The following is a 12,514-nucleotide window of genomic DNA, read 5'->3' as shown; positions in this document are numbered from 1 at the left end:
GCAAAACGCTCTTGGACCTAAATTTCAAAATATTTCCAGCTAGTGTTGGAATTTCTTTGAGAAGTTTTTAACTTCTCCTTTTGTTTATCATGACTACCGCTCATTCTACCGTTCATAAACTTCAAGCAATTGTTCCCAATCTTACCGTTGAACAATGCCTACAAATTATGGCACTGGTAAAGAGTAAAGGTGTTTTTCCATCTCAAGCAAATGGTACAGGTTTACCACATTCCTCTTTTTTTCTTAATCATTGGATCACAGATAGCGGGGCAACAGACCATATTACATCCATTCCTAATTCTTTATCAAATCTTGTTCCTACACCTTCGTTTCGTCCTGTGAAATTACCTAACGGTGAACATGCTCCCATTCATTCAATTGGGGATTTTTCTTTTAATTCTAATATTCGTCTAAATGATGTGCTTTGTGCTCCAAGTTTTAATGTTAATCTTATTTCAGTAAGCAAGCTTACAAAATCTTTTAAATGTTTCATCAGCTTTTTCCTGACATGTGTCATTTGCAGGACTTGGTTACGAAGAAGATAATCGGCTTGGGTAGGGAGCATAACGGTCTCTATTACCTCACTCCAAATTTAGCCACTAAACCTTCACATATTTCTTCTGCCAATCATGCAGTCATTTCTTCCACCTTGTGGCATCGACATCTTGGTCATCCTTCTCCAAATCGCTTGCAATTGCTAGCCAAAACAATTCTTGGTGTTTCTTGTAGGGTAGATAAAGTATGTGATGTCTGTCCATTAGCCAAGCAAACACGTCTCTCATTCAATTTGAGTACTATTTCCACAACAAAACCATTTGCTCTCATTCATTGTGATATTTGGGGTCCTCACAAAATTGCATCTCATTTCGGTGCAAGTTATTTCTTGACAATAGTGGATAACTTTAGCAGATCTACCTGGTTGTATCTTATGCATGCCAAATCTGAAACTCAAAATATTCTGAAATCTTTTTTTGCCTTTACTGAGACACAATTCAATCAAAAGGTACAACACATTCGTTCTGATAATGGAAGTGAGTTTTTATCTATGCGTGCATTTTTCCAAGCTAATGGCATCATTCATCAGCACTCTTGCGTTTACACACCCCAACAAAATGGAGTTGTGGAACGAAAACATCACCATATAATCACGATTGCCCGTGCTTTACTTTTCAAGCTAATCTTCCATTAGAGTTTTGTGGGGAATGTGTTCTCACAGCAATTTATCTTATCAACCGTCTACCTACACCACTTTTGTCTGGTAAATCTCCATTTGAAAAAATATTTCAACGTGTTCCCCAATATTCTCATATTCGTGTTTTGGTTGTCTTGCATATGCCACTAATGTTCACCCCAAACACAAATTTGATCCTCGTGCTTATAAATGCATATTTGTTGGATATCCTTTCGGTCAAAAGGCATATAAACTTTATGGTCTAACTACCAAAAAAATTTTCACTAGCAGGGATGTTGTTTTTCATGGGGATATCTTTCCTTATAAGCAAGATTCTCCTAATGTTTCTCTGCAGCATCATGATGCAGTGCTTCCTAATGTGATTCCTGAAAATGATATCCCTCAAGAACCCTTGTCTGCATCTAGGGTTTCTCCCATTGAAGACACTATTCCTCAAGTTGACAATTCTTTATCTCCAGACGTCTTGTCTGACCATAAGACTTATCCCAATGATCAGACACCTCCATCACCATCTCCATATCATTCATCTCCTCTACTTGATAACTCTTCACCTTCATCACCATCTTCACCTCCTTCTCCTCCAGTACCTAATGAGGATATTGTCCCTGCACTTCGCCGCTTAGAATGCATTAGAAAACCAAATGTCAAACTAAAAGATTATGTTTGTTCTCATGTTGTGTTGCCTACCCATGAAGATTCATCGTCTTTGTGGCCATTTCTTAATAAAGGTACGCGTTATCCGCTTTCTAATTACATTTCCTATCACAGTTTTTCTTCATCTCACCGTTCCTTTATTGCCAATATTACTCGAAATGTGGAACCTAATAGTTTTGCAGAGGCCATAAAAAATTCTCAATGGCAAGAAGCAATGACATATGAAATTCAAGCTTTGGAAGCTAACAACACCTGGAGACTTACTCCTCTTCCTCCCGGCAAGCAACCCATTGACTGTAAATGGGTGTACAAGATCAAGTATAATTCAGATGGCACCATTAAATGTTACAAGGCCCGCCTCGTTGCCAAGGGTTACACTCAAGTTGAAGGGGTGGATTATTGTGAGACTTTCTCACACACTGCCAAGCTCACCACATTTAGTGTCTCCTTGCTATTGCTACCTCCCGAAATTGGAGTCTTCATCAAATGGACATACAAAATGTGTTCCTTCATGGTGACCTTCATGAAGAGGTTTATATGCTTCCTCCACCTGGATTCAATTGATAGGGGGAGAATTTGGTATGTCGACTAAATAAGTCATTGTAAGGTCTCAAACAAGCTTCTCCAAATTGGTTCTCAAAATTTTCCAATGCCATTCAAAAGGCTGGTTACAGGAAATCCAAGGCTGATTATTCATTATTTACACGTGTGGTTGGTAATTCTTTCACTGTTGTGCTCATTTATGTTGACGATATTATGCTCACTGGAAATGATCCCAAAGCCATTGAATTATTACAAGCTCACAATAGATCTTAACACAACATTGAATGTAGTAGTTTGATTTTGAAGCTGTACATTTGTTTTTTATATTCAATGGTTATCTCTTGGACAAATGCATCTCTTTTGGTGACATATACTCAATTGTCCCCCTTTAGAGGAGATTGAAGTCCATCACTCCAAAGAACACCACAAAGCATAAGAAGAAAGATAAAGAATTAGTCCATATCCAAAACCATATTTAGATCTAATCAAAGTACCAACCGCTAAGTTGTTTCTAGACCTTTTTTTTTTTTTTTTTTTTTTTAAGAAAGAAAAATAAGGGCCAACACTTCGTTTTGTTCAAAATTTTCCTAAAACCATTAGTTTAATGAACTTTTTGCTAATTATTCATAACAACATTTTCGACAACTTTCCCAATGTTACCAACATAAGAATGAATAGTTCATGTGAGTGTTGGTGGCGTTTGGTAACAATTTCTCATCTGAGATTCCAAATTGAAGGAGATGGATGAACAATCATGAATCTTGGTGGCGTTTGGTACCAAATGCTATCAAAAACAAAAGAGGGTGTGATTGATGAACAATCAGCTGGTTTTGACATGCATATCAACATTGTCTAAGTTTCTCTACTAAAACTTAGTTACAGATCAGCCACATCCATTCTCAAGTGGTCTTTGAGATTGGGATGTGCAAAAGTCAATATAGTCTTGTGGGCCTAGTTATTTGTCTTGTGGGCCTAGTTATTTTTTTTAATTATACGCGTATTAATGTTTTATACTCATTTTAATTATACGCGTTTGTTTTTGTTTCCAACCACTCCACCAGGAACTTGAGAGGAATCTGGAGTGGTGACACTTTGAGCAAGTCTCATTGAGTTCCCAACCTAAACGCATATAATTCTAAAGGAAAAATCCTCATATAGTACCTGGACTATTGTCTATTGCATTTTTTGTTACCTTAACTTTTAAAACTATCCTGATGGTACCTGAACTATTGCTCCGTTTCTCCATATGGTACTTCCATCCAATTTGCAGTTAACTTTGCTTATGTGGCCCATTCTGGCATTCTTATAGGATGACATTCATCTCAAGAAAATAATAATAATAATAAAAATAATAGGCAAAGTTAACAGCAGATTGGATGGAAGTACCATATGGAGAAACAGAGCAATAGCTTAGGTACTACGAGGGTAGTTTTGAAAGTTTAGGTACCAAAATGTGCATTGGACCATATTTCAGATTTTCAGGTACCATTTGAAGATTTTTCCCTAATTCTAAACATAAGCTATTGTATTTCTACACTACATTATCTTATAATTCATCAACAGATTTACCGAAGAGTTGTGGCTTCTCAATGGGAAGACTTAAGATAACCACTACAAAGGAGAACGGAGATGCCTGCCATCCATTGAACATTTATAATTTGTTTGAATTGACCTCTAGATCATTATTCGGAATACAAATACAATATTACGAGGTACACCAGCAGTTGGCAAGATACTCCTACACTCTATAGTGCATACAAAAAATGCAATCTTTATGATCACATGAAGGAACAAGGAACATAATTTTTTGAGGCTAATGGAACATTGGGCCGTGTACTTAGCTACTATGCTATGGAACATTTCTTAAGAACATCTTTAGCAGACTCTCTATTTTAGCTCCTTAGCTATTTTGGAGAGCATGTTTAGCTTTTTATCTATTTTAACAGCTGCACCAGACTCCTAAGTGGCTCTTCATTATAACTTTTAGCTATCTCGCTCCTAAATATAGAGAGCGAGACGAGGCTCTCTATAATTTAAAATATTCCTTTTAAGTTATTTTATATAATTTATAAATACATTTAAACTCTTTAATCATCATTTAAAAAATAATATAAATTCAAAATTAGCTAGAATAGAGAGCATTGATACTGACGTATTTCTAAAGTGGCTAGCCAAAATGACTTTCTAGCTATTTTAGCTAAAATTTAACTAAAAAATGGCTAGCATTGCTAAAGATGCTCTAAGAACCCTAAGAACTGTATTTTCGAAATCATCAGAAAGATTTGGTACTTAGTTTTTTAGAAGAATATAAGGAAAAATGGCTATTTGTGTTTTGACAAAGCCAATGGGGGACAAGCATACTAATAATTGTGTCATCTACATTGAGAATTGTATTTATATATAGCTCTCAATGTCCCAGCAAGGGACGAGCTTATCAGGGCAAAAGATTTGGAACAAATTCATAGATCATAAATTTTCTGTAGTAATTAATAATGATTTAATGGAATTGAGACAAAAGTATCATAATCACTATTTTCAATAGTTTGAATGCATAAATGATCCTTTGAAATTTCATATGACAACGATCTAGTGTGTACAGAAACTTACAGTAATGTTTGAAGTAACCCGGGAGGAGGTTATATCGGTTCCCTAATTATAATATACGGGAGACAAATTTTTATTCCCAATTTTTGCAACTAGGTATCCCTGAGGGAGTAGGCAGGAATATTATCTATAAATAAAGGGAACAAGACACCCAAACATACGAGATCTGAAGGAAGGAATTAATTGCAGAGTCATCCAGGTCTGAGAACCTAGGATTGGAAACAAGTTCAATTTCTTTGGCAGCTGGCCGGTTTGATATATACTATGGGTTCAGGTATGTTTTCTGATCTTAGACAAATCGATTCCAATCAAATTTTATACGATTATCCCATACTCTATTCTTGTTCTATATATACAATTAGGGTTGCATATATATATATATATAAAAGCTCTTTAATTTTTATTGCTATTGTCAAAATAGGGATAGAACTCTTAATGACATTTTCTTTGGTCTTCTCAGATTGGGCATCATTGCCTGACCATCTACGTACTGGATTCAATTTTGGAAAGGTCAGAGTTGCAATTCGATCAGTCTTAAACCACTTATTATTGGTTATGTACTTTTACTTCCAAATCAAGGATCTTATTACCCATGACGTTGTTTAATTACATTCCAAGTATTATTGCCTTTGTTAGTCGTACGAGAAATCAACAGCAATGGAGGACGATAACAGCTTAACATCATCTTAGCTCTTTGGCTCTCACTATCCTTTGCTACCCAATACCATGACCGACAAACAAGTCCGAAAGTAACTCTAACCTCTTTACAATTGAATCCCTTAGGAACTCAGGTAATTCCACCCAATCTGAGCAAATTTATGTAGGTTTTCAATTAGTGCAACACACACTTAGAAATTAATACACAAGGTCTATTTATAGTTAGGGAAAATAGAAACCCTAACATTTATTACATGTTGTGATAACAGCATTACCACGTCAGCCTGCCAGCACCAATACATGTAGAACAGCTAGATGTCGCGTCAGTATGTAGCAAATGTTGACATTCACGTTGACTTGCTCAATCGTTAACATTGGATCTCTACAAAATATATATCCCTAATTTCCAAACTCCTCATGGAGGAAGAGTCCTTCTACTCAAAGGAAAAGATCAATCTGAAATAAAAGACGATAGAATTTTCACGCAATCAGGGTTAGCAGTCAAGAATTGGGCAACATCACCATTAGTATTGCAAGTGGCTTGCTAAGATGCATGGGATCAAAATTTTAATTGATTACGAGCTTGTAGTGATCCCAGCCAAATCACCAACCGACTCTCATCATTCACGTACAGCTCTATCTATACGTACTAGCTATTATTCAACAAAACAACCCTCGTATAATAAAACACATATAAACCTCGTATATACAGACCACTCTCTCATTTTCGTAGGCATATTGTGTTGCTAGTATGTGTTGAACGTTACTAATATAACATCCAACATCTATATATACATATCTTTTTCAAGATGGTGTACACAACAATAAGTGGACGAACTGTTTAGGGAAAAGCAGAAGTTGTAGGAGAAACAACTATGAATAGCTGGCGAACAAGAATTGAAGTTTCACCTTACGACCTACATACATCATAGTTATATAATAGCAACAGTTTTCTGTGAAGAAGTTGTTTGGACCCAAAATAAGCATTTTGGCCTAACAAGGCGTGTCTTGGAGAAATTGAGCCAATGTCAGTGGCTCAAGCTATATATTGTCGACAAGTTCGAAATATATATTTAAAGGCTAAATAAAGCCTACTATGAAAGCATGGAAGCATGGAAACATGAAAAGTCAACTTTAGCACATTTTCCTACTTCGGCTAGGAGAAACCGAGCTAAACAAGGAAGGAGGGGCAGCAGACTGACCAAATGAACTTGAAATGAGCTGAAACTCTGCAGATCCATTCTAGACAGCCCAAGGATCATTTATTATGAAGAGTTCCAGAGCTTTTTTTGAGTGGAAGGCCTTCAAAAAATCAGCCCAATTTTCTACAGAAGCAAAACTGGAAAACTGGACCTGTAAGAGGTCCAGCAGCATTTTCGGCCCAACCACATGGAATAAAAATCTGAAAATTTGTCAGGATGATCTACACTCATAGTGGAACATTTCATATGAAGAAGTCGAAGGCATATAATGAAGTCTTGTTGGAGAAATAATTGAAGGAATAAAGGGGCAGAAACTGACCTAAAACCAGCTCAATATTCACATGTTCATGTTTCCTACCCACATGAAGAAAGCTAGATGCTTTTCTCTTTTTCCTTGGATATATTTTTCTTCTACAATCTCTTTAATAGATCATCACCACTTCCATGTTGCTGCACCTTCATGCTTTGCTTTCATTTCATCTTTTCTCTATCTTTTCCATATTTTACAAGTGAACTTAGATCTACTTTCATTATTTTTCTTCCACTCATCATTTCACTCTTCTTTTTCTTCCCTATATAAACACCTTCTCCTCTCATTCTAAAACACACATTCACAACACAACATCACAACATCTCTAAGATGATCTAAGTTCTCTCTAGAGCAAACCTCTCTAAGAGCAACTCCTCTCCCTCTCCTTCTCTTTCTCTTAGCGGTGATCACACTCCTAGTCCTAGTCTTCTCAGAAGCCGACTTTCAGTGCCACCAAACCCTCTGTCAACGTGCTTCGGTCCTAGTCTCCTCGGGAGCCGACGGTAGTGCCGCGACCACAACGGTTACAGAACCAGCCAAGCAAGGGTAACGCCCTAGCAACCCAACCAAGCTAAAGTCACGCTTTAGCAAGATCTCAACATTTCCCGGTGATGTCGCTCTGCTCGATCTACAATATTGAGTATCGATTGTGTTAACAAGAAGAAACTTCAGCAAAGTCCTCACCACGAGGCAGAAAGAATACCACGAGGCAGAAAGAATCCCACGACGAGGTTGGTGCTCTCCTCGTCCACAATTGCTTGAAAGAAGTCAGGTCAAGGGACACCCCCGACGACCGCACCCGAACGGTGCTGGCACGCCCGCGCAAGAAAAGAGACTGTTGACCAGCTGCAGCAAAATTGGAGCCAAACAGAAGTATTTGCTTGCTGATAGATCAACACTGCGTACAATGTTGATTTACCAAATTAGTTGACTATGACTTGTCGATATCCAGCCAGATACTATTATTTTGGGTGGTTCCTAATGTAAGGTTGACCGGCCAATTCTAGGGTTAAGAACCATGCATAAATTGCTCTCTATCAATTAAAAATAAGTAAAAAATATATTGATTTAATATACACACATATATGTCTTTTTGTTGTTGTTGTTAAATACAAGAATACCCTACGTCTCTAAAATATAACTCTTTCAAAATTTAGCTCCAAATAATTAACGTAAATATACAGTATCATCATCCAATTTTTACATTTATGGCTGGATTATGAAATGCTCATCTCTTTCTCCCTACATTTGAAGTAGTCATGGGCTTGAATTTTTGGTTGCGACCTTAAATGCGACTCACATCGTCCTCTAGCACATGGTGAACTTTGGTTCACACAACTTCCCATTCATCGGTTGGCATATGTATCTTCCATTGTAATGTGTTTAAGTCACATTCTATAATTATCTGCCATAACGTAAACTTATCTATTGTACTAGTGAGGAGTACGTATCAATGTAGTTGCTCATACTTTGGTTACGACTTACGAATATTCTCCTTGCATAATCACATAAGGTGGCCAATGAGTACTCACGTGCGAATTCACACGTGCTCCAGTTTCGTACGTGTTACCTCCCCCGCCATTTCTCCACTAGCTCCTCACTCCCTCGCGCCCTTTTTCTCTTTTTGGTTTCAGTCCAACACTGCAATTGGGATTAGGGTTTTCTCTTTTTCTCTTTTTGTCTTACTCAGACAAATAACCAAGAAGTATTGTATTTCAGGAAATGGATCCTCCTGCTGCACTTCTGTGTGAACTTCGTCCGTACCAAAAGCAGGCTCTTCATTGGATGATCCAACTAGAAAAGGGAAAATGCATGGATGAGGGAGCAATGACTCTTCACCCTTGTTGGGAGGCATATCGTCTTGCAGACAAGTATGTTGGGCTATCAACCTTATTTCCAATGCTAGTTTATAATTTAGTATTCATTGAAGGTGTTTTATTATAGGAGGGATTGTATTATATATTTGAATGCATTTTCTGGAGACGCAACAACAGAATTTCCAAGCGCACTTCAAATGGCCAGAGGAGGAGTATGTCTCTAGTTTGCTTGCCCTTATTATAATTTTTTTTCCCGTACTATTCTTATATGTTTTGTTAAATACACTGCCTTTCTCATGCAATTGAAGATCCTAGCTGATGCTATGGGCTTGGGGAAGACGATAATGACAATAGCACTCCTTGTTGCTCATTCAGGACATGGATCATCGGTTAGTCAACCTATGAGCCGGTCCTCCGGTGAAGATATTGAAGCCAGTGACACGTCAGACCATTCATCAAAACTCCCAAAGTCGGTCACAAAGTTTTCAGGATTTCATAAGTTGATGAAGCAAAAAAACACGCTTACATCTGGGGGCAGTTTGATTGTATGTCCTATGACCCTTCTTGGCCAGTGGAAGGTAATTAAATCCATTGCCTGAATATTTTTTGTATTCTGCACACTTTCTATTGGGTGGTAGTTCTGTTAATATCAGAATGTCATGTGCACTCTGATAAGATTTTTTCTCCATTTGAGAGTTACTTTGAACGATTTGAGTGTGTTTTCAGGCAGAGATTGAATCTCATGTGCAACCTGGATCTGTATCAGTATATGTTCATTATGGACAGAGTAGACCAAAGGATGCGACTCTTTTAGCCCAAAGCGATGTTGTGATAACTACATATGGCGTTTTAGCATCAGAATTTTCTACAGAGGTAATGTAAACAAATCCTATTTGTAATTGTTTATGAGTTCTGCACTTGTGTATAGAAGCTGAATTTGTGCATCATTTTCTTTCTTCTTGCCTCTCTGCATCTAGAATTCTAAGGACAATGTGGGACTTTACTCAGTTAGTTGGTTTAGAGTGGTTCTTGATGAAGCGCACACCATAAAATCCTCTAAAAGCCAAATCTCTATTGCTGCTGCTGCTTTAGTTGCTGGTCGCCGATGGTGTCTTACTGGCACCCCCATACAGGTAAATTATTTCTTAGAGATTTATGTAAGTATTTGAGATTGAAATTTTTGTTAGCGTTTGGAGGTTAAATCTGTGCCACATCTCCTGACATTAACTTTGTTGTTATTAGAACAATCTGGAGGACATTTATAGCCTACTCCGGTTTTTGAGGGTAGAACCTTGGGCGAATTGGGCTTGGTAAGCTCTGTTTTCCTTTTCCACATGGAACATAAATATATATGTTGTATAATCTAGAGTATTCTCTACACGTTTATTTATATATTATATTTTGTAACTTTTGCTTTACTGTATAAATCTCGTTAGTCTACGATAGGATGCGATATCATATGCTGCTGAAATGATCTTACTTGTAGAAGTTATGTAATTCAAACCTTAATCCTTCATGTTGAGAAGGAATCATGACCTATCAGAATTTACAAAAAATGCATTATATTGTTTGGAAGGAGAATTTTTCCTCTTTTTTTATTTTTATTTTTTTAAAAATATAAAACCAGTGTAAACTGGGACTTACAGAATCTCAAAATTATTTGTGGAGAAAATTTTACTTTATGTCTGACTTTCCCCATAAGTTGAGCAGTCTCAAACTACAGTGTTGTTTATTTGATTTTCATTAAACGTAGGTGGAATAAACTCATCCAGAAACCCTTTGAGGAGGGTGATGAGAGAGGATTAAAGCTGGTTCAATCTATCTTAAAGACGATTATGTTAAGGAGAACCAAGTTTAGCACTGATCGTGAAGGCAGGTGAGATGTTAATTCAGGATATGCCACTCAATTCAATTCTTTTATATATTTTTATTCTTTTCCTTTTGGGATCCTAAGGTTTACTGTTCGTTTCAGGCCTATTTTAGTCCTTCCTCCTGCTGATATTCAGGTGGTTTACTGTGAACTCACAGAAGCTGAAAAAGACTTTTATGAGGCCTTGTTTAAAAGATCAAAGGTATTCTTTCATCCCCTTGACCGGACCTTTCGTATTTGCTTTGATTTACTGTATCTTGCATTTGTAGTTATCAAGTATTTCAACTTTTCAGGTGAAATTTGATCAATTTGTTGAGCAAGGACGGGTTCTTCATAATTATGCATCCATATTGGAATTACTTTTACGCCTTCGCCAATGTTGTGATCACCCATTTCTTGTGATGAGGTGTGCTTTAATCCTTTATCCAATGGACTGAAGTTAACCTGAGCAGCTTAGTTCGATATCAATCCTTCCCCTAGCCTTGTGGTTTGAATTGGCCAAAATTCTTTGTTTGCCTTGTATTTTTTTCTTTACTTTTTATTGATATGTTTTTGGTTGCAATTTTTTAATACATGAACAGATCAATGTTAAATGACTTCCAATGAAAAGTAGATGTAGAGGTGAAAATTTCCCTTGAAGTTCTTAAAACTAATATTTAGGTTTCTTTGATTTGTTCAGTCGAGGTGATACACAAGAATATTCAGATCTGAATAAGCTTGCAAGACGTTTTCTAAAAGGCAGCCAGAATTCTGTGGAAGGGGAAGCCAAAGATGTGCCTTCACGGGCTTATGTTCAGGAAGTTGTTGAAGAAATGCGCAAGGGGGAACAGGAAGAGTGTCCCATATGTCTTGAAGCATTTGAAGATGCAGTATTGACACCTTATGCTCATTGCTTATGCCGAGAATGTCTCTTGGCAAGTTGGCGGAATTCAACTTCTGGCTTATGCCCGGTTTGCAGGTATATCAAAATAATGCCTTTTAGTAAACAAGGAAATTTATTTTAATTTTCTTTGTTTACCTTTCTTATAATCAATTTTACTATCATAGGCTTGAAATGTAACAGTTTTCTCATTATAGGAAGAGTCTAAGTAAGCAAGATCTTATTACAGCACCAACTGAGAGTCGGTTCCATGTTGATATTGAGAAAAACTGGGTGGAATCATCCAAAATAGTTATTCTTTTGCGTGAACTTGAATGTCTTCGTTCGTCAGGCTCAAAGAGCATTGTCTTCAGCCAGTGGACAGCCTTTCTGGACCTCCTGCAGATACCTCTTTCTCGGTACTAATGACCACTTATTAAGCTTTTTGAGAAATACTTTGGTTTGTGAGTGCATGAAAATGCTGAAGATTAACTAATCTCTTTTTAGAAATTAAAGTCAATGTATGCTCTTTGTACAAGAAGACTATCTTGGAACACATGCAGGCCTTGTATGTACTCTAGTTTCACCATATGAAGGAACCAATAACCTCGTTGTTTATTAAACTTCAAAAGTTGAATGGTCCTGACATGAATTATGATACCTGTGAAGTTACTCTATAATTGATAAGTTTTGGCATTATGGATGATCAAGGAGGTATAAAGTGTATGTATCAACTAGTGGTATATCCTTCTCTATCTGTTTTCATCTTTTTGCTTGGTGTGTTTTCATCTTTTCATGATTTGCCA

At 37.0% G+C, this 12,514-nt stretch overlaps 1 protein-coding gene across 1 annotated transcript; it reads left to right on the top strand.

Annotated features, from left to right (window-relative positions):
- The first annotated feature begins 154 nt into the window (after positions 1–154).
- Positions 155–12,368, top strand: LOC133734558 (DNA repair protein RAD5A-like). Its single transcript, XM_062162185.1, has 15 exons — positions 155–176; positions 262–458; positions 524–739; positions 1,527–2,360; positions 8,882–9,033; positions 9,107–9,191; positions 9,288–9,557; positions 9,706–9,852; positions 9,957–10,112; positions 10,222–10,289; positions 10,733–10,855; positions 10,952–11,051; positions 11,143–11,255; positions 11,529–11,807; positions 11,927–12,368. The coding sequence occupies exons 1-15, from the start codon at positions 155–157 to the stop codon at positions 12,132–12,134; spliced, it is 2,970 nt and encodes a 989-aa protein (XP_062018169.1). The 3' UTR covers positions 12,135–12,368.
- Positions 12,369–12,514: the final 146 nt, after the last annotated feature.

Source organism: Rosa rugosa, chromosome 1 (genome assembly GCF_958449725.1).
Source record: "Rosa rugosa chromosome 1, drRosRugo1.1, whole genome shotgun sequence".
Taxonomy (NCBI): domain Eukaryota; kingdom Viridiplantae; phylum Streptophyta; class Magnoliopsida; order Rosales; family Rosaceae; genus Rosa; species Rosa rugosa.
The sequence above is the reverse complement of the archived record's forward strand: the minus strand, read 5'-3'. Positions and strand labels throughout refer to the sequence as shown.

Bases quoted from the DNA above. Each gene is read 5' to 3' on its own strand.
- LOC133734558 (XM_062162185.1), top strand. From the start codon at position 155: ATGCCTACAAATTATGGCACTG. The intron at 740-1,526 runs GTATGTGATGTC...GTTTCTCTGCAG, and splicing joins TTTCTTGTAGGGTAGATAAA to CATCATGATGCAGTGCTTCC. The intron at 2,361-8,881 runs GTGACCTTCATG...ATTGTATTTCAG, and splicing joins ACAAAATGTGTTCCTTCATG to GAAATGGATCCTCCTGCTGC.